Here is a 23,375-nt window from a genome sequence, read left to right on the forward strand (position 1 = left end):
CAGCAAGTGACTCATCTTCTGACACCTCAGGGATTTTCCACTATCTACAAAGCACATCTAGAGAATGGGATGAAATATTCTCCACTTGACTGGATGAGTACAGCACTAATAACTCTCAAGACACTCGACTCCACCCAGAACAAATCATCCACCACTAAAAGTTTGAGGAAATTGAAGGAACTGCCAAATGGACAAATCCAGCAAGAACCTTTCATCCAGACTCTTCAATCGCCATTCCTGAATATATCTTACCCTATAAAATCAGAAGGAAGTGACCCACGGAGTTCTCAATGTTGACTTCAGCTCCAGGAAGAACAATGCCATCAAGTCAACTATGTGAAGAAATATTTTCTTGATCATCTATTAATATTTTTCCCACGTCGTAACACTGAGGGAATGTTGAAACATTCCATGTAGTTGAATCCCAAACAAATGAAAAACTTATTGATTCCTTTCTAACTATTCTCCAATCTGTAGATGCATCTTTCCATGACATGTCATTGTGCAGTCTATGGAGGGGATGAGATCCCATCCTTACAAAGAGGTCATTATTCTCGTCTTGCTGTGACACTGCCATCAGGATAAATGGGACTGAAACAAACGGAGCAGTGACGTGTTATGGCACCTTTAGCAGCAGGAGCATTGTACTGAACCACAATCTGTGATCTTGGGGTCAACTTTACCGCAGAGAACACACTTCAAACACTGCTAAAGCTTAGGCATACAGTATGAAATAGCTAGTATGAGAGCGAGGGAAGTGACATTTTCTCCAGAATTCTTTGCCACCAGATATTGGAGTTTTTTATGGTTGTGAAGACTTTGAGAAATCCTGAGGTCACAAAGAACAACAAATAAATGCAAGAATGTGGATAAAGGGATAATTTGGAGAAAAATTTTAATTTCAATTATTTGTCAATAGAAAACATCTTCATTACTTTTAAGGCTATACTACTAATGCATTAATCCCCAAAATGTTCACTGACCACTGGTAACAAATGTAACCAAATAACCCAGAGCAGAATTATGAAGTAATTTCAATTCCTCCAGCCTACAATGGTGCCCCCAACTTACACCCCTTCCCATAGAACCACATCCCCAGATGTCCTCATCTCACACAAATAAATCATCGGCTATACATGGAGTGTAGTTAAGAAGACCATAAGACATTGGAGCAGAATTAGGCCATTCAGCCCATCGAGTCTGCTCCACCATTCCTTCATGGCTGATCTCTGATCTCTCTCAATCCCATACACCTGCCTTTTCACTATACCTTTTGATGCCATGACCTATAAGGACATCATGTATGTCTATGATTTGGACTATGGGATTAATGGATTTGCGGCTAAGTGTGCCGATGATACAAAGACAGGTGGAGGAGCAGGTATTGTTGAGGAAACAGAGCCTGCAGAGAGACTTAGATAGGTTACGGGAATGGGCAAAAAAGTGATAAATGAAATACGATGTTGGAACATGTATGATCATGCACTTTGGTGGAAGAAATAAGCAGGCAGACTATTATTTAGATGGGGAGAGAATTCAAAATACAGAGATGCAAAGGGACTTGGAGTCCTTGTGCAGGATACCCTAAAGGTTAACCTCCAGGTTGAGCAGTGGTGAAGAAGGTGAATGCAATGTTGGCATTCATTTCTAGAGGTATAGAATATAAGAACAGGGATGTGATGTTGAAACTCGTGAGACCACACTTGGAGTATTGTGTCTATTTTTAGGCTCCTTATTTTAGAAAAGATATACTGACATTGGAGCAGGTTCAGAGAAGATTCACGAGAATGATTCCAGGAATGAAAGGGTTACCATATGAAGAACATCTGGTACCTTTTGGGCTGTATTCCCTGGAGTTCAGAAGAACGAGGGGGGATCTCATAGAAACATTCTGAATGTTAAAAGGCCTGAACAGATTAGATATGGCAAAGTTATTTCCCATGGTACAGGAATCTAGAACAAGAGGACACGACTTCAGGATTGAAGGACGTCCATTTAGAACAGAAATGCGGAGAAATTTCTTTAGTCAGAAGGTGGTAAACGTGTGGAATTTGCTGCCAAGAGTGGCTGTGGAGGCCAAGTCATTGGGTGCATTTAAGAGAGAGATAGATAGGTTCTTGATTAGCCAGGGCACCAAAGGGTACGGGGAGAAGGCATGAGAGTGGGGATGACTGGAAGAATTGGATCAGCCCATGATTAAATGGTGGAGTAGACTCGATGGGCAGAATGGCCTACTTCTGCTCCTATATCTTCTGGTCTTATGGTCTGAATATACCCATGGACTTGGCCTTCATTGCAGTCTGTGACAGAACATTCCACAGGTTCACTACTCTCTGGCTAAAAAAAATTTTTCCTTACCTCTGTTCTAAAAGGTCGCTCCTTAATTTGGAGGCTGTGTCCTCTAGTTCTGGATAGCGCCACCATTGGAAACATCCTGTCTAAATTCTCACTATCTAGTCCTTTCAATGTTTGGCAGGTTTCAATGAGGTCCACTCGCATTCTACTAAATTCCAGTGAGTACAGGCCCAAAGCTGCCAAACGCTCCTCATATGTTAACCCCTCCATTCCTGGAATCATCGTTGTGAACCTCCTCTGGACTCTCTCTAACGACAACACTTCCTCTAATGACAACAAGTCCTAATGCTGACTTTGACTTATTTTATCATTAATCTCCAAGTACCCTGAAAACTCATCCTTAATAATAGACTCCCAATATTTCCCCAATCACTGAAGTTAGGCTTTCTGGCCTATAATTTCCTTTCTTTTGCGTTCCTCCCTTCTTAAAGAGTGGAGTAACATTTGCAATCTCCAGTTCTCCGGGACCATGCCAGAATCAAGTGATTCTTGAAATATCATGACCAATGCATCCATTATCTCATCAGCAACCTCACTTAGGATGCCGCGATGTAGTCCATCTGGTCCAGGTGACATAGGGTCAGAGAATGTTGAATCTTTGTGGGTGGAGTTAAGAAACTGCAAGGATAAAAACAAATTATGGGATTAATATATAGGCCTCCAATAATAGGGGTTGAGATTGCAAAGGGAGCTGGAAAAGGCATGAAATAAAGTCAATGTCACAATTGCAATGGGGGACTTCAATATGCAAGGGGATTGGGAAAATCAGGTTGCCATCGATCATAAGAGAGAATTTGCTGAATGCCTATGACAAGGCTTTTTAGAGCTGCTCGTGCTTGAGTCCATTCAGAGAAAGGCCATCTGAGATTGGGTGTTGTGTAATAACCCAGATCTTATTAGAGAACTTAATGTAAAGGAACACTTAGGAGGCAGTGATCATAATATGAATCAATTCATACCTCTATTTGAGAGAGAAGCATAAGTCACATGTATCAGTATCACAGTGGAATAAAGGGAAATACAGAGGTTTGCGAGAGGAGCTTGTCTAGGTGGATTGGAGACAGACGCTAACGGGGATGACGGCAGAGCAGAGTGGCTGAAGTTTCTGGGAATAGTTCACGAGGCGCAGGATAGATATGCCCCACAGAAGAAATAGTTCTCAAATGGCAGTGGTAGGCAATCATGGTTGACAAGGGAAGTTAAGGGCTGCATAAAAGCCAAGGAAAGGGCATATAAGGTAGCAAAAGCAAAAGGGAAGTTGGATGATTGGGAAGCTTTTAAAATCCAACAAAAAGGCAACTGAAAAAGCTGTAAGAAGGGAAAATTTGAAATATGAGGGAAAACTAGCCAATAATATAAAGCAGGATACTAAAAGTTTTTTCAGTATGCTAGAAGGTTTTTCAGTATACTACAAGTTTTTTTAAAGAGTAAAAGGGAGGTGAGAGGTGATATTGGACCACTGGAAAATTATGCTGATGATGTAGTAATGGGGGACAAAGAAATGGTAGATGAACTTAATGGGTACTTTGCCTCAGTCTTCACTGTGGAAGACACTAGCAGTGTGCCAGAGGTCCATGAGTGTTCAGGGAGCAGAAGTGAGTGCCATTGCTATTACAAAGGAAAAAGTGCTAGGCAAATTTAAGACAGACTGGTACACAGAGAATATTAGTAATATAGCAGAGACAGAGACTTAAGATTGTTTTTTTCATTATGATCGTTTTAATTATGCTCATCAGGAAAAATTTTACCTGCAGGAAATTGCTGGAACTTATACATATAGTATAAAATAACTACAGGTCCACAACCCCTTATCCGAAATTCTGAAAACTGAAAAGCTCCAAAAACCATTTTTTTTCATGGAGTGTGGAGCGTGTCGTACCAAGGCTTGTTTGGCACGCCAACAGCTGACGTCACTTAATTCAAGTTAATTGCTGGCCTTGAACAACGTGCATTTATCGGTGAGCAAGAGATTATGGCAGTTTACTCAGTTAAAGAGAGATTGCTTAGACATAAACCTATGTTAATGAGACGGATGACACTTGAAGAAGTCTTTAAAAACGCCGTCTGTCGTAGTGCTGCTTCATAACTTGAGAATCCTGTTCCTGGCCCATCAGCTACCCGTAAAGTATTTAGCTTTGTTTGCCAGACGTAATGCAACTTAACTATAGGTACCTGTACGTATTTAGCTTAGTTTGAACCTGTATATGTCCTAGAGTATTTATGTTCTACATTTATTCCAATACGTCATTTACCATGTGTTTGATTCAGTTCATTTGAAGCTGTATATTTTTATGTTTTATTGAATGTTTTTGTCAGAAATAAAATGTACTAGTGTATTTATGGTCTATAATTATCCCACTATTTCATTTATCAGTATATTACTCTATAGATGAATTATAATAGTACTTGTAAAAGAGTGCAGATCGGGAAAACCCAGAAGTTCTCTCTCCAGCACTCGTTGTTTGAGCATGTACAGACTTTATTTCTTGTCATTATTCCCTAAACAATACAGTATAACAACTATTTACATAGTATTTACATTGTATTAGGTATTAAGTAATCTAGAGATGATTTAATGTATACAGGAGGATGTGCGTAGGTTTGGATCTCCCCCGGCTCTTAAAGTCCACCGGCACTGAAACAAGTTAATTATCAATATAGTTATCAATATTCTGAAACCCAAAAAATTCTGAATTCCAAAATGCAACTGGCCCCAAGGATTTCGGATAAGGGATTGTGGACCTGTAGTATGAGAGCAAGGAAGGTGGCACTTCCAAATGGTTGTCCTCTGGAATTCTTTGCCACCAGATATTGCAGATTTTAATGAAAAATTGAGAACTAATTGATGGACAAAAAGATACTAAGTGAATTAGACGTTCAGTGGTCAATACACAAGTCAATTTACTGTAGGGTACACACTGGGGGGGGGGGGGAAGGTCAACTATATTATTACCATTGATGTGGGCCTACAGTGGGATAAACAAATAGTTAGGAACATGCTGGCAAGGATTGTGGGGTAAAAAATTTGTAAAAGATTGAGTGATATGGAACCAAAGGCTGCGGCAAAGTTTCAGAGCTATGGCAGGGAAGATGATATTCCTAAAAATAAGGTTATAAGTCAAGCTGGTAGCATCAACACAGAATACACTATTAGAGATACTGGGAGAATATTAAGGCAGTTTTCAAAAGCCAAGGGAATCTGCAGTGTTTAAGCATCTTGCAGCAAAAGCTGAACAAACACTTACTTAACTGCAGCTTAGCAAGTAAAGCAAGTACTGGCGTGCAACAGCAGTTCAATATTTTGGGCAGGTGGCACTTGTAATGAAACCATCTGAGTAGGCCACCATGAGATGGAAAGCCAAAGTTTCTGAGCAAGCACAAGGGAGCCAAAGACACAGAGAAGTTCAAGATGAACAGATTGAGTCCATACTGCAGTAGGGCAATCTTACTTTTATCGGAACAATAGGAATATTCAGTCCTTGGAAATGAACAACTTGCATGAGAAAAATGTTTGTTTGGACAATGTGAGACACCCAGTTACGACAGAGCTGTATCATTGTGACAGCCCACTGATCAGGAGCAAGGCCAGAAGTTTAGTGCAATAGCAAGGCCACTTCAATCCAGTGAGATGATGCACTGCTGAAAATGAGACTGCGTGAGCCTTGGGAGAATGTGTGATGTCCACCAGACTTCCTTTTTTTCACAGAATAATTAAATGGGCTGAATCAAGTTCATATTAATCTGGATGGTTTCAGTGAGTTCCAAATTTGTAAGTTCCAAAAATCCCATTAGTGATGTTAAGATATACTGATGACAGCTGACTACAGTGCAACCCAGCAAATATGGTCAACATGTGGGTACGAGACAGGGAAAGGCAGAGGCAACAACTTTCTAACTTCAGAAAAGACAATAGGAAAAGATCCAGAGTCTTTAGGAGGCCAGTGTAGTGGTCAAGGTTCAGTCCATAACAGTATAAAAAAGCAAAAAGTATTAAGTAATCAAATTACTTGTTATTATTGAACTTACAGTAATCAGGGATCTATTGGTAGCTTTGTATAACTGTAATTGTAGTTAATTGATCTGTGTTCAGTTTGAGGTTATAATTAACATTAATGTATTTAGCACAGTAGAGACATAGAGCACTACAGCCCAGAAGCAGGCCCTTGGCCCACCTAGTCCATGACAAACTGTTATTCTGCTTAGTCCTGTTGACCTGCACCTGCATCTGGAACATAGTCCTCCATACCCCCTCCCATCCAAACTTTTTGCAATCAAACCCACATCCACTACTTCCGCTGGCAGCTCACACCACCATGACTGAAGAAGTTCCCCCTTATTTTCTAGTCTCACCCAACCTCAATGGAAAAAGCATGAATGCGTTTCCCTTATCTATACCCCTCATAATTTTGTCTTCTTGTGTCAACTTCCCCTCATTTTGTTATGTTCCAGGAAATAAAGTCCTAATCTATTTAACCTTTCCTATAACTCGGGTGCTTAAGTCCCGGCAACATCCTTTTAAAAATATCAGTTTTATCAATCTTATTGATCAATATCAATATGTTGGTTTGATATTGATATTTCTCCTGCCAGTAGATGACCAGAACTGCACACAGTATTCCAAATTTGGCCTCACTAATGTCTTCCACAGCTTCAACATAACATCCCAACTCGTGTACTCAATACTCTGATTTATGATGGCCAATGTGCCAAAAGTGCTTTTAACATTATCTTCCTGAGACATCACTTTCAAGGAATTATGGATCCGTATTCCTAGATCTCTTTGATCTACCTCACTCCTCAGTGCTCTACCGTTACCTGTGTAAGTTCTAACCTGGTTTGTCCTCCCCAAGTGCAATACCTCATACTTATCTGCATTAAATTTCATCTGCTATTTTTCAACAATGTATGATAATTATGCCTGGTCAAGATAATAACTGTAGTACAGGACATGCAATTAGTTACATATAAAGCCCAGTCAAGATGTAATCCATTGGGATTGCTATTACCAAGAACAGATACTATAGAGATATTTATAGTGTTGGGTTTGCCATTGCAGAGAATAGAACATGAGCGATATATGTTCAGATAAATCTAAAACAGAATATGTATCTCTTTGTAAATAATTAGTTAATTTTATATCCTTACATATAAATAGTAAATTCATATAATTTAATACAGAATATGAAAAAATATTTGTTAGCATGTATCACTTTCCATTAAAGGGAATGCAGTTGGTATATTTTGCATGTGTACCTACTTTTAAGAACAATATGTAGTATGTGCTACGACTTTGGATACATTGTTGTACCAGCCAACACTTAATTGATTGTTGACTGCCTTCAGAAAATTAAATTTTGTTGGCAAGCTTGACTGGCTAAGTATCGCCCAAGAGTTGGGTCATGAAGGTGACATGATAAGACACAGACTCTGTCTTGCTTGTGCTTGCTAACAATAGGTCATGCCAAAAATGAGGTATTGCTGACCTTTGTCCAAGTCTGTCCTGCTGAAATGGGAAGTCAATATGAATATATAGTTCTAATTTTGTGTACCGTGTGGACACCTAACAAGTGCTTCTTGAAATCGCTGACCAAGTATGTTTAGCTGTTGGCTATTGCCCAAAATTTACTGTATCAATTTAAGATGTAACCTGACATTGGCAGAGTCATAAGACAATGGCTCCCCGGGAACAGTTATTAAAGGGTTAACTCAATACCAAGGTCTGTCTTTTTTTCTGTTTGATGATGGGGTAAATTCTCTTACAGTAAAATATGGTAATCCAGGGTGAATTCTTCGACAATGTGCTATGACTTTTGATACATTGTTGTACCAGCCAATACTGTTAATTGATTGTTCACAAGATCACAAGACAAAGGAGCAGAAGTAGGCCATTCGGCCCATCGAATCTGCTCCGCAGCTTCCCCATGAGCTAAACTATTCACCCATCTAGTTCCAATTTCCGGCTTTTTCCCCGTATCCCTTGATACCCTGACTAACTAGATACCTGTCAACGTCCTCCTTAAACACCCTCAATGATCGGGCCTCCACAGCTGTATGTGGCAACGAATTCCACAAATCCACGACCCTCTGGCTAAAAAAATTTCTCCTCATCTCTGTTTTAACTGGGTATCCTCTAATTCTAAGACTATGGCCTCTTGTCCTGGAGTCACCCACCAAGGGAAACAACCTTTCCACATCTACTCTGTCCAACCCTTTCAACATTCGAAACGTTTCTATGAGATCCCCTCTCATTCTTCTATACTCTAATGAATACAATCCAAGAGCCGACAGACGCTCCTCATATGTTAGCCCCTGCATTCCAGGAATCATCATCGTAAATCTTCTCTGAACTCTCTCCAACATCAGTATATCCTTTCTAAGATAGGGGGCCCAAAACTGCACACAGTTGACTGCCTTCAATAAAGGATGCTTGCTTAATAGCTCTATCCTTGTGATTTATATTCCCAAACAACAGATCCCCTACTAGACACTACAACTATGCCCAAATAAAGTGCTTCTGAAAATTGATGTGCTATTACTAAAATTTCTTAATCCATACAGCTAGTTTATTAGAAGCCTATCAAGCAGTTCATGAAATCATACAGAGAGTTCATGTGGCCTGCAACCTGTGAAAGAGCAGAACAATTAGTTCTACTTTTTAACATTTTATTTCTTTATTTAGAGATACAGCATGGAATAGACCCTTCTGGCCCAATGAGCCACGTTATCCAGTAAACCCGTAGCCTAACAGTAGGACAGTTTACAATGACCAATTAACCCACTAACCGTTACATCTTTGGACAGTGGAAAGAAACCAGAATACCTGGAGGAAACCAATGTAGTCACAGAGGGAATGTACAACTCCTTACAGACGGTGCCAGAATTGAATTCCAAAGCCCCAAGCTGTAATAGTGTTGTGCTATCCGCTATCCTACCATGTTTATACTTCTGCAGTTTATCTCAATCCTGTAATTATTTTAAGTGTCTATCCAATCTCCTTTTGAAGGTCACTGTGGATTTTCTCCCACAACCTTAAAAAGGTCATGCACATCGGATCATAACCAACTCCCAGTATCCCCTTTGTTGCCTTTTCCAATTATCCCATATCTGTGACCTAATCCTCATGCTGAAAAAATAGATACACTTGAGATTTGTGATTCAAATCCCCTCTTAACCTTCTCTCAAAGTTCAGCTTCTTCCCTGCTCTAAGGAGAGCACTATTGCCTCTTTGGCAGTGCAAACTCAGCAAATGGAGTGGAATTGATAAGCACCACAGCAGAGATGTTGACAGGATGAGAGGTTGAAAATTAGGCCAGTAGCTGCTCCTAGTGATAAGCGAAGTCCTTGTTAAAGTTGCCCTGTTTGTTTACTTAAAGATCAATAGTAACCACAGTGACAGAGGAGATATATCTATTCTGCCTTGTTCCATGGCTGATAATAATAGAAGTGACTCATTTGAACAAAACTATTGTTACTTAGCTACAGATAGTTTATCTTCAGTCACACATGCAGATGATGAACATCTGAAGCAAAGATGCATTTATCTGATGGCTTTCACGTCCTTAGAATTTCTCATAGCCAATATGTCCTGAAGATAACTCATTTTTATCTTAGTACAAGAAAGGATGACCGATTCAGTGGAGGAGCTGTCTGCTTTACTATCCATTGTGTTGGCTGGAAAATAAAGATCAGCCAAAATACTGGGAGAGCGTCTCTTCTCTTCTTCAGAAAATCCAAGCATTCACCAGCACAGGTAAATGGATTTTTTTTTATTTGCAAATGATCTGAAAGAGAGTACCTGCAACATTGCTGCACTCCTTCAGTATTGCATTGAACACTAAGTTTTATATTCATGCCATGGAAAAGAACGCAACTGCAAAACTACAGAGAGCAATGCTACTGAACCAGGCTAATAAGTGAAGAGTACTAACAGCTGTAAAACTTAACAGTTGTTCTTCTTCTTTGGATGTTATCTGCCTGCTGTTTCCAGCATGTTGGTTGATTTTTTTTTATCAAACACAAGTTATAACTTGATTAGGTTCTATCCAACAGATTCCAACTGGGCAAACAGTAAAAAGGATATATTTACCATTTCACATATGTTCAAAAACATTTCACAGAAAATTAACAACTTCTGATTCACTGTTGCAATGCAGGACGTACACTATTTGTGCATAGGTCTAGTCCAAAAACTGTACACTTTTTCTTTTTTTTTAAATTTTATTTTTATTTGGATAAGGAGTTCACAATTATCATGTACTTTTTTCACACATATAACCTTTTCCATTTTTTTATATGTATAAAACTACAATTATTTATACATTCTTAAGTACACATTGAGATGATATAAAAGCAAAATAAACATTTAAATAGATAATTATGTACTGTGGTAAATCTAACCTAGCACAACCACAACCTCCAGCATTTTGTGTGTGTTGCTTGTAGATATTTTACATTTTATATACACCTGGGAGTCCAGATCAAGCTTTAATGTCTGTAATTCAATGCTGAGCTGCACTTCATATAAATTATGGGGATTACCAGCTGGCAGCAGTACTTATCATGAACTGTTAGCCGATCTACTGACACCAAGTTCCTGCCCAAAGCCTGAACAAAAGTTGTGATGCTTCATGCGGCAGCAGGGCTTTACACAACACAGCACTCTCGAGATTGACCAGAACAGGTTCTTCCCTCAAAACAGCAAAAGAAAACCTTTGACAGTCTTATGCCAACCCGCTAAGCTTAGCCAAACTTGAGTAATAGAACACTACAGCCCAGAAACAGGCCCTTTGGCACACCTGGTCTGTGCCGAAGCATTAATCTGCCTTGTCCCATCAGCCTGCACCCAGACCATAGCCTTCCCATTCATGTACCTAACCAATTTTTTTCTGAAATGTTTAAATTGACTGCATATCCACCACTTGTGCTGGTAGTTCATTCCATACTCACACCATCCTCTGAGTGAAGAAGTTTCCCCCTCAAATATTTCACCTTTCACCCTTAACCCTTGACCTCTATTTGCAGTCACAGCAAACCTCAGTGGAAAAAGACCCACCGTGGTTGATCCTCCCAAAGTGCAACACCTCACTCTTCTCTGCAATAATTCCATCTACCAGTTTTCACCCCATTTTTCCAGCTGATCCAGATCCTGTTGCAAGCTTTGATAGCCTTCCTCACCATCCATTACAACCCCAGTCTTGGTGTCATCTGCAAATCTGCTGACACAGTTTACCACATTATCATCAAGATTGTTGATATAGATGACAAACAACAATGTATGCAGCACCGATCCCTGCAGCACATCATTAGTCTGAGGCCTCCAGTCAAAGAGGCAACCATCTATAACTAATCTTTGGCTACTTCCATGAAACCAATTTACTATCTCATTTTGAATGTCAAGTGACTAAACTTTCTTGACCAAACTCCCATGCAAGACCTTGTCAAAGGCCTTGCTAAAGTCTATACAGAAATCCACTGCCTTGCCTTCATCAACTTTCCTGGTAACTTCCTTGAAAAACTCTATAAGACTGGTTATACATGACATGCACAAAGCCATGGTGACTATCCCTGATCAGTCCATCAGTCCAAATACTTGTATATCCAGTCCCTTAGAATACCTTCCAGTAACTTTCCCACTACTGGCTCACCTCTGCCTCTACTAATTCATCGGTCCTTCAATCTGAGAGTGAGGTGGGTGCGTGGAATGCACTGCCAGCGAAGGTGGTAGAGGTGGATACAATAGGATTTTTTAAGAGACTCTTAGATAGGTACATGGAGCTTAGAAAAATAGAGGGCTATGCGGTAGGTAAATTCTGGGCAGGTTCTAAACTGGGTTACATGGTTGGCACAAAATTGTGGGCTGAAGGGCCTGTGATATGCTATAGATTTCTATGTTTCTATAATCAGAGCTCTTACACTTCCATCCATGTTACATCAAAAACATATTTTGGCAGGACCTACTGACCTGTGCATTTTCTAAGACAACAGATCCTATTTTACTTGTTTATGCTCATCCTGCTTAAGTATGAGTATGGGAACATATTCTTCCCTTGAGAATGCAGTCAAAGTATATTCACTGCAGGCTCTCCCCACGTTACAAACACACAGCTTATGTGCACACCATACAAACAAGTGCTTGGAGACCAACAGAATGGATGAGGCTGGATTTGTCAGTCTTCTGCTGAGTGGGAATGGGGAATTTCTGTCCACCGTTTCTCTGATCCTGGGCTATCACAAACACAGCTGGGGCTGGAGTGGATGAGTAGACTTACTCACTCACTGAATCAATGAGTCAACCAATTGCCGGGCTATTCGTGTCTGCTTGCTCGCCCATCACAGTAGTGTCCTCTCCCACACACTATTGTTGTTCATTTCCGACTGACAAACATTTTGGGTTATGGACAATTCTCAGGAATGCTACACTATTGTAACCTAGGGACTGCCTGTAAGAAGCTTACCCATAATCCTCTGCCTCTACATATTTTTGGTTCCTAATTTTTACTTATTTATCTTCTTGCCTGTTATATATTTATAAAGGGGGACTTCTTCACCTTTCATTTTAAGCTTCTCTCTTTTGCAATTTCCAAACAAGTTTGACAGTCCCATTGATTTTCATTGTACCTTGAACCCTTTCAATCTCCATAAATGCCTCCCCATTGCTCTTAATTTAGAACCAATACTCATATCTTTCTTCACCATTTTCCATAACTATGTTAAATCCAACTAAACCATAATCATAAAACCAAAAGATATAGGAGCAGGATTAGGCTATTTGGCCCATCAAGACTGCTCTGCCATTTCATCATGGCTGATCCAATTTTCCATCAGTCCCAATCTCCTACCTTCTTCCTGTATTCCTTCATCCCCTGACTAATCAAGAATCTATCACCCTCTGCCTTAAATATGCCCAATGACTTGGCCTCCATAGCCACCTGTGGCAGCGAATTCCATAAATTCACCACTCTCCAGCTAAAGAAATTCTTCCTCATCTCTTTTCTAAAAGGGTGTTCCTGCATTTTGAGACTGTGTCCTCTGGTCATAGACTGCCCCACCACTCCACATCGAAGCCTTTCAACATTCAATAGATATCAATGAGGTCTCCCCTCATTCTTCTGAATTCCACTGAGTAGAGGCCCATCAAATGCTCTGATATGACAAGCCTTTCAATCCCAGAATCATTTTTGTGAACCTCGTCTGAACCCTCTCCTATGTCAGCACATTCTTTCTTAGATAAGGGGGTCAAAACTGCTCACGTTACTTCAAGTGAAGCCTCACCAGTACTTTCTAAAGCCTTGTCATTACATCCTTGCTTTTATATTCTAGTCCTCTCGAAATGAATGCTAACAACACATTTTCCTTCTTCACCACTGACTCAACCTGCAAATTAACCTTTAGGGAACCTTGCACAAGGACTCCCAAGTCCCTTTGCATCTCAGACTTTTGAATTTTCTCTATTTAGAATATAGTCTACATTGCCCACAGCGTAGAAACACTGGCCCAATCACACGATGGCTGATCTGCTTGCCCCTGCTTTATTTTTATTCACCTTTTCTAATGAATCCCGTTCAGTCATTGGGCACAGTCCAACTCTAAAACAACTGATGCGGACAAGCTTCCCAATCCTCTAACTTCCTACTAATTTTTGCTCCATTATATGCTTTCGCTTTGCCTTTTATGTTGGCAGTACATGTGCACAAAAATAGTCTTCCACAGATATCTTTCACTTTCTTTCCCTAAAGCTAAACCCCAAATAAAGGACTGCAAATATTGAATGTGTCCAACATGTAGATAAAAACAGCTATGAAGAAAGAGTTTAAGTCATCTTCTTGAAGTGAGTGATTTTTTAAGATTGCCGCTATATTCTCAAGTAAATAAAATCCCATAAAGTATAAAGAAGTAGTTGGGAAAAACATTGTCCAGAGGTATGGTACCGGAGGTATTGAAGACTGCTAACATGACATTTTGTCTACAAAGGGATCAATTCAGGAAATGGAAGCTAGTCAGACTGACCATCAGTACCAGTAAATTATTGAAAATTATATCGAGGGAGTAATATAAATCATTTGGATTCCTTGAAAAAACTAACAAAGAGGGTAGAGAAAAATTGATGTGGTATATATAGATTTTTTTTGGCAAGTTATTAAACCGGATCCCCAATGGCAGATTATTCAGACTATTGAAAGCTCATAGAGTATAAGGAAAAGTAGCAACTGGATCCAAGACAGCTTCTGGGCAGGAAGTCAAGAGCAAAAATGGTCAGTATATATTTTGATGACTGAGGCTGCTGGGACTGACCAAGTCTTAGTGCAAATCCACCAACACAAACAAAAAATGCTGAGAACGCAGCAGGCCAGGCAGCATCTCTAGGAAGAGGTACGATCAACGTTTTGGGCCGAGACCCTTCGTCAGGACTAACTGAAAGAAGAGATAGTAAGAGATTTGAAAGTGGGAGGGGAGGGAGAGATCCAAAATGATAGAAGACAGGAGAGGAGGGATGGAGCCAAGAGCTGGAAAGTTGATTGGCAAAAGAGATACGAAGCTGGAGAAGGGAGAAGATCATGTGACAGGAGGCCTAGGGAGAAAGAAAAGTTGGGGGGGGGGGAAGCCCAGAGGATGGGCAAACAGTTATAGTGAGAGGGAGGGAAAAAAGGGGGGGGGGGATATAAAATAAATAAATAAGGGATGGGGTGTGAAGGGGAGGAGCGGCATTAACGGAAGTTAGAGAAGTCAATGTTCATGCCATCAGGTTGAAGGCTACCCAGACGGAATATAACGTGTTGTTCCTCCAACCTGAGTGTGGCTTCATCTTGAGCGATCCCTGCGGAAAGCAGAAGGGAGGGGGGGAGGGAAAGATGTGCTTGGTGGTGGGATGCCATTGGAGATGGCGGAAGTTACGGATAATTATATGCTGGAGGCTGGTGGGGTGGTAGGTTAGGACACGGGGAACACCACCAAGCACATCTTTCCCTATCCCCCTCTTTCTGCTTTCCACAGGGATCGCTCCCTACGTGACTCCTTTGTCCATTCCTCCCGCCATCCTTTCCCACCGATCTCCCTCCTGGCACTTATCCTTGTAAGTGGAACAAGTGCTACACATGCCCTTACACTTCCTCCCTCACCACCATTCAGGACCCCAGACAGTCCTTCCAGGTGAGGTGACACTTCACCTGTGAGTCGGCTGGGGTGATATACTGCGTCTGGTGCTCCCGATGCGGCCTTCTATATATTGGCAAGACCCGACGCAGGCTGGGAGACAGTTTCGCTGAACACCTACGCTCTGTCCGCCAGAAAAAGCAAGATCTCTCAATGGCCACACATTTTAATTCCACGTCCCATTCCCATTCTGACATGTCTATCCACGGCCTCCTCTACTGTAAAGATGAGGCCACGCTCAGGTTGGAGGAACAACATCTTATATTCCATCTGGGTAGCCTCCAACCTGATGGCATGAATATTGACTTCTCTAACTTCTATTAATGCCCCTCCCTTTCAAACCCCATCCCTTATTTATTTTATATATATTTCCCCCCCTTTTTGCTCCCTCCCTCTCATGATAACTCCTTGCCTGCTCTCCATCCACCGGGCTCCCTTCCTCCCTTCTCTTTCTCCCCAGGCTTCCCATTCCTTGATCCTCTCCATTCTCCAGCTCTTAGATCCACCCATCCCCTCCTATCTTCTCCTATCATTTCAGATCTCCCCCTCCACCTCTCAAATCTCTTACTATCTCTTCTTTCAGTTAATTCTGACGAAGGGTCCCGGCCTGAAACGTTGACTGTACCTCTTCCTATAGATGCTGCTTGGCCTGCTGCATTCACCAGCATTTTTTGTGTGTTGCTTGAATTTCCAGCATCTGCAGATTTCCTCATATCTGCGCTTAGTGCAAACTCATTGCTTTTCATGATACACAATTAACTGGTCTTAGATGTAGCAGTCACAATTAAGATCTCTGCACACAATCCCAAAATTGCCCATATGATTGATGGTGAGGAAGGTATTGGTAATCAACCCAACAATAAATTGAGCAGGTATTCAACTGACAACTGGAATTCAGTCTGTAGGAATGTGACATAATATGAATTTGGGAAAAGGCAAACAGGCCAATAAAAGGCAGAGCAAATGGTATCAAACTCTGAGAAGCATAACAGATCAAGAGCTAGGGAAGATGGCACCAACGATTTTTGTAGACCCAGGCAACTTCTTCCAGTTTGTCCACAAAATGGCTTCTTCTTCTTCTTTCATGTCTTTCTTTTCTTTTCAAGGTGGTTGAGGTTCAGTCAGAGCCTGTAATCTACAGTTCAAGCAGTGGGTTTTCCGACCGGCTGTACAGCCTGGCGTTTAGATATCTCCTGGAGCAGTCTGGAAGATGTGCGCCTTCGGGAAGCAACCCTGCAATCTGGTTCCTGACTGATTTTGCTAACTGAAGCATCGTGGGAGATTTAATCATCAGGACACCAGGTGGTGTGCACTGTTGTCAGAGGTAAGTCCCTGCACTTGAGTGATCCCATTGTTGGGCGTGAAAGCCTGTTGGTCCCTAAGTTGGGGACTTGGAGAGGTGATGCAGAAGATTGTAGCATTGTAACAGTGAGCTGCTGGTCTCCCGGTCTCCCTCTCACTCCCTTGATGGAAAGGGAGAGCCTGAGATACCAAAGTGGTGGGTTATGGACTGTAGTGTTTGACAGACTCTAGATCAAAGTCTCTCTGCAGGCTTTTGCTACTATTTGCATGGTGGGGGGGGGTAGGGGTTGGTGTGTCTGCTGGTGCAAGTGGGGAGAGGGGAAAGAGGAGGGTTGGTACTTCTGCTCTGCTTGTGTATGTGAGGGGGTGCTTTGAGGTTCTGAAGTTACTAACGTTCATTCTTTGGAGTTCTTGTTTTGTGGTTGTCTCTGTGAAGAGCAAGAATTTCAGGTTGTATACTGTATACATTCCTTGATATTAAATTGAACCATTTGAACTTGTATTACATGTGCACAGAGCCTTGAAGGTAACAGGACAGATATATGTGGTTAAGACGACATTTTGCCTCCATTTTGCTGCAACAGGAGTTGGACCATAGTTGCAGAACTGTGTACAGCTCTGACCTATACATAAAACTTTAAATCTTCTGTTATCTTTTCAGAATTGACTTATATTAGTTATGAAAACAAATTGCTGAACATAAAGGAGCTTCCTCCCCTCAGCAGAGGTCATAAATTAGCAGGCATAAATTTATGGTTATAGTAATCAATACGGAGTTACTTTGTGTCATAAATTTCTATGATCCTATGTATGGACACAGTTCTAGATTAAATAAGATATTCACCCCTCCAATGATTTTTATTACTAAATAATCATAGCACACCACCTTTTAGCGCTATACTATGTTTCGAGATGACAAAATATGAGATTCAACTTAAATTTTATTTTAAACAAAATAGGTGTTTATTCAAAAATGCAGAGGTTATGAAGCCTGTGGAACTGTAAAGAACAGAGTCAGGTTTGTCACTGTGAAAATATTTTCATGTCCAGCCATCGAATTGACAATGAAAACACAATGTGTATCTGCAATGAAAGAACTGGCATTCTGATCTTCTGAAAATGAACAAAATGAGCATTGGTACTCATATTAAAAGGTTTGTAAATTTTGTAGTTAGATAACAGTGATTGAATCAGAACTTCAAAAAGCTTCCAAAACTATAGATTTTGTGTCAGTTTAAAAAAAAGATTTCAGCCTTGGCTATATTCCAAAAATGTGCCAGGCTTTGTGGAGACCACCTGTTAATAGGATTACTTGACAGGATTGGTTTCCCATGGGAAACTACCTGCACCCGTACATTGTATATACGTACAAGTCAATTCCATCACAGGAAACACATTACATAACAAAGGCTACTTAAGAAATTTGGCAGTGATTATCAGAGTGGTAGTCAAGATGTTTCCATAGGGAAGTAAGCTGCCATAACAGATACCACCACTAGAACAGACAATAAAATGCTGTCCACTTCTTCACTACACAAAAACAGAATTTGCAGAGCCTTTTTACGATCAATTACATACTCTAGATTAGACTGCACACAACTCATTTGTATACAACATCTCAACTATAAATGAGATAATCTAGATAATGTATTTTCACATTTGTAGCACTGCAAAATAACTTTTAGCCAGGACACTGGTAAGTGTTCTTCTTTGAAAGACTTCTACATTTTTTTTTGATTGCTAGACCAAAAAAAGATATATGGAGCTTCATTAAACATCCCATTCAAAGGCAGCTCTCCTGACAGTCTAATATTTTCTCAGCTCTTGACTGTAGTGTCAGATTAAATCCTGTTAGCATTTGCAATGGTATTTAATGTCAAACCTTCACAATCAGAGCTAAGATAGCAGAATATTTGCTAGCATTATGTAGTTTATTCAACAGCCCGTAGCAGGTGTAGAAAGCAGTGGGTTTTCTCAAGCCTTTTCAGGGTCTGGACTCTCCCTAACTCTGTAACCGCCTCCAGTCCTTGTGGATTCCCAGCTTCCACTTACTTTGCTCAATCTCAGATTTGTAATCATGGAAGTCTGTAACTTCATTCCTAAATCTCTTTTTCCTTCTTCAGAACATCCCTCAGAGCCTTCCTTAGACCTTGATCACCAATCCCAATACCTCATGTGGCTCAATCTCAATGTTAGTGGGCACCTCAAAATATTATAAAATGTTACAGGTACTAAAAAGGCACACATAATTGTTATTGACTGGTAATATTACCTGAAATAAGGAGGGAAAAGGATTAGGGAAAAAGCTACTCCGAGTGACCATCTGCTCAGGTGGTGAATCTGCTACTGGCTAACAGTTTACAAAAACATCCAGGAAAATTTTTTTTTGTACTGAAAACTTGCTGCGTTTATTTATTGTGGATTCAAGCTTGATGCTTTTCAGCATGTTGTGAGTTTGCAAAAGAGGCGGAGGAAGAAGAATGTACATACATTAACCCTAGTCTTTAACACAAGATGTACTGGCCAAGACAGGTGGGCAAATAGACAATAGGTGCAGGAGTAGGCCATTCGGCCCTTCGAGCCAGCACCACCATTCACTGTGATCATGGCTGATCATCCACAATCAGTACCCTTTTCTTGCCTTCTCCCCATATCCCTTCACTCCGCTATCTTTAAGAGCTCTATCTCTTTATTAAAAGAATCCAGAGAATTGGCCTCCACTGCCTTCTGAGGCAGAGTATTCCACAGAACCACAACCCTCTGTGTGAAAAAGTTTTTCCTCAACTCCATTCTAAATTGTTTACCCCTTATTCTTAAACTGCGGCCTCTGGTTCTGGACTCACCCAACATCGTGTCCAATCCATTAATAATCTTAAGTTTCAATCAGATCCCCTCTCATCCTTCTAATTTCCAGTGTATACAACCCCAGTCACTCCAATCTTTCAACATATGACAGTTCCACCATCCCGGGAATTAACCTCGTGAACTTACGCTGCACTCCCTCAATAGCAAGAATGTCCTTCCTCAAATTTGGAGACCAAAACTGCACACAGTAGTCCAGGTGTGGTCGCACCAGGGCTCTGTACAGCTGCAGAAGGACCTCTTTGCTCCTATACTCAACTCCTTTTGTTATGAAGGCCAACATGCCATTAGCTTTCTTCACTGCCTGCTGTACCTGCATGCTTGCTTTCAGTGACTGATGAACAAGGACACCTAGATCTCGTTGTACTTCCCCTTCTCCTAACTTGACACCATTCAGTTAGTAATCTGCCTTCCTGTTCTTGCCACCAAAGTGGATAACCTTACATTTATCCACATTAAACTGCATCTGCCATGCATCTGCCCACTCACCCAACCTGCCCAAGTCATCCTGCATTATCACAACATCCTCCGCACATTTCACACTGCCACCCAGCTTTGTGCCATCTGCAAATTTGCTAATGTTTCTTTTAATCCCTTCATCTAAATCATTAATGTATATTGTAAATAGCTGTGGTCCCAGCACCGAGCCTTGCGGTACCTCACTGGTCACCGCCTGCAATTCTGAAAGGGACCTGTTAATCCCTGCTCTGTTTTCTGTCAGCCAGCCAATTTTCTATCCATGTCAGCACCCTACCCCCAATACCATTTGCTCTAATTTTGCACACTAACCTCCTATGAGGGACCTTATCAAAGGCTTTCTGAAAGTCCAGGTACACTACATCCACTGGCTTTCCCATGTCCATTTTCATAGTTACATTCTCAAAAAATTCCAGCAGATTAGTCAAGCATGATTTTCCCTTCGTAATTCCTTGCTGACTCGGACCTATCCTGCCACTGCTATCCAAATATGCTGCTATTTCATCTTTTATAATTGATTCCAGCATCTTTCCCACCACTGATGTCAGACTAACTGGTCTATAATTGCCTGTTTTCTCAGCTAAAAAGGGGAAGGTATGAGATGTGCGCGAGAATACTGCGATACAGGCAAAGCTATGAGAGGTGAGCAAAAACACAGCGATATAGGGGAAGCTATTGTATGTGCGCGAAAACACAGCGATATAGGGGAAGCTATGAGATAACATTAGCTACCCTCCAATCCGCAGGAACTGATCCTGAATCTATAGAACATTGGAAAATGATTACCAATGTGTCCACGATTTCTAGAGCCACCTCCTTAAGTACCCTGGAATGCAGACCATCAGGCCCTGGGGATTTATCAGCCTTCAGTCCTATCAGTTTACCCAACAGCATTTTCTGCCTAATGTGAATTTCCTTCAGTTCCTCCGTTACCCTAGGTCCTCTGGCCACTATTACATCTGGGAGATTGTTTGTGTCTTCCCTAGTGAAGACAGATCCAAAGTACCTGTTCAGCTCATCTGCCATTTCCTTGTTCACTGTGATAATTTCACCTGTTTCTGTCTTCAAGGGCCCAACTTTGGTCTTAACTAATTTTTTCCTCTTCACATACCTAAAGAAGCTTTTACTATCTTCCTTTATATTCTTGGCTAGCTTATCTTCGTACCTCATCTTTCACCCCGTATTGCTGTTTTAGTTATCTTCTGTTGCTCCTTAAAAGTCTCCCAATCCTCTGGCTTCCCACTCTTCCTTGCTATGTTATACTTCCTCTCTTTTATTTTTTTACTGTCCTTGACTTCCCTTGTCATCCACGGTCGCCCCTTACTCCCCTTAGAATCTTTCTTCCTCTTTGGAATGAACTGATGCTGCACCTTCTGTATTATTCCCAGAAATACCTGCCATTGTTGTTTCACTGTCATCCCTGCTAGGGTATCTTTCCAGTCAACTCTGGCCAGCTCCTCCCTCATGGGTCCATAATCCCCTTTGTTCAACTGTAATACTGACACTTCCGATCTTCCCTTCTCCCTTTCAAATTGTAGATTAAAACTTATCATATGACAAGATATCTTTCATGAAAATACCATTTTCTGCAGAAGTACCAGCTATGCAAACTGTAAAGGACATTATAATGCTGGAATTTTCAGTTTCTGGCATTTAAATAAAGTACTTTTATCCATACATTTTGGCACTGATAAGCACCAAAAAACTCAAGTTGCAAACTGGCTGTGAAAAATGTCACACTGTCGAATCCCAGATACCCATCAACATCAAGGTAAGTTTTGCCTCGCTTTTTGCCAGCAGCAATAATGATGCTCAAAAGCATGTACAAAGAATTGTCTTAGCATGTTAACAGCAATCTCTCCGGTCATAGTCCAGGTGTTGTAAATTCATACAGAAGACTTCCCTGATCTTGTCATACAAATATTTTGTTTATAAATCTTTAGTTTTTGTTAAAAATCCTAATATATGTTAACTGGATTTGTATGATGTGATATCTTCATAAATAAACTTAAGAAATGTGTTGCTTCATAGTGCCTCAAGTTGCATTAAACTGTTCCAGTCCTTATCCTTCATATGTTAAAAAGAAACACATATTCCTTCCCAGAACTTGGTGAGCTGACTGATACATGTATTCTCATGCAATCACTGTTCATAATTTTGAGAAGTATTGCAAAAAAAAACACAGAATTGAGATCAAGTCATATCCGAGTTATTTCATGTCAGCTCAATCTTTAAGTCCTCTCCATACTTGCGGAGGAGCTTGCTGTGATTATGATCCACAGACCACAAAGGTGGAAGATGCTGGGGCCGCATGTAGTCCAGGAAGTGCTGTCGCCAGCGTTTCTCCAAAGACATCAAGGCTCGGAGCCCACCAGTAGCGCAAGACTGTGTCACTTTTAGACCATGGGGGATGTGGCTCTCATTGAGTATCCTGTAGGAAGGGCAGAGAAGCACCAAGAATGAGAAGACCTGTAGAGTTTTTCCATCTACAGTATCTTTTAACCAAGACTCAAGAATGCACATAATGGATATGAATAGCAGAAGGGGGAGGGGGAAAGACAGAAATCTATGTTGACATGGTTAAGGAGAATGGGGAAGAGACATGCAGTGTACGTATCTGTTAGACTTAATAACGTCAAGCCTTGTGCCTTAAATTGTATGTAATTTCAATAAATTAAAATATATTATCAGCACTTCGGGATATCCAGAGGTTGCCAAAGATGCATGCTAAATGTATGGTTTTTTTAATTTAAGATTTGCTCCTTCAATGTAAAAGGAGATGTATACAAACAACTTTTCTCATACGGATTCTAATGACGTTACAGAAAAATGAAGATATGCAAGTTTAGGACTGCAATGCACAGATATCCGCTTAGGAACAGTTTGTCACGGTTTAAGCATAAATGCTTTGGCTCCTTGGCCCAGTATAGAATCCTCACAGGCAATATAAGAGTCTTGATTCAGTACCCATAAATTAGATGGAATCTTAATTACGGTTCTGTGCTCTACTAGGTAAGGATATGTGAAAGGATGCATGCAATTGCAGAATTTTCAGCTGGCTCATCACTACCTTAGTGATTTGCTTCAGTTTTAAATTTTCGTACTTGCATGCAAAGTCCCTAATGGCTACACTCTGCCCCATGTCCACAACTTCTTCAAAGTTTCTGGAAATTCAGCTCACCTTCGGTTACGAGCTTTTGAAAATGCTCAATTTCTATTTCTCCATATTG

General features: G+C 40.8%; 1 protein-coding gene across 6 annotated transcripts in view; it reads right to left on the reverse strand.

Annotated features, from left to right (window-relative positions):
- Nucleotides 1-17,773: 17,773 nt before the first annotated feature.
- exd2 (exonuclease 3'-5' domain containing 2) overlaps nt 17,774-23,375 on the reverse strand; it is a 73,690-nt gene continuing 68,088 nt past the window's right edge. For all 6 annotated transcript variants that reach the window (XM_063052568.1, XM_063052575.1, XM_063052583.1 and 3 more), the window contains one exon: nt 17,774-22,576. In XM_063052568.1, coding sequence (XP_062908638.1) covers nt 22,360-22,576 — 217 coding nt within the window. In that variant the 3' untranslated portion in view covers nt 17,774-22,359. The remainder of the gene's footprint in view (nt 22,577-23,375) is intronic.

The sequence above is a fragment of the Mobula hypostoma genome, chromosome 1 (genome assembly GCF_963921235.1).
Source record: "Mobula hypostoma chromosome 1, sMobHyp1.1, whole genome shotgun sequence".
Taxonomy (NCBI): domain Eukaryota; kingdom Metazoa; phylum Chordata; class Chondrichthyes; order Myliobatiformes; family Myliobatidae; genus Mobula; species Mobula hypostoma.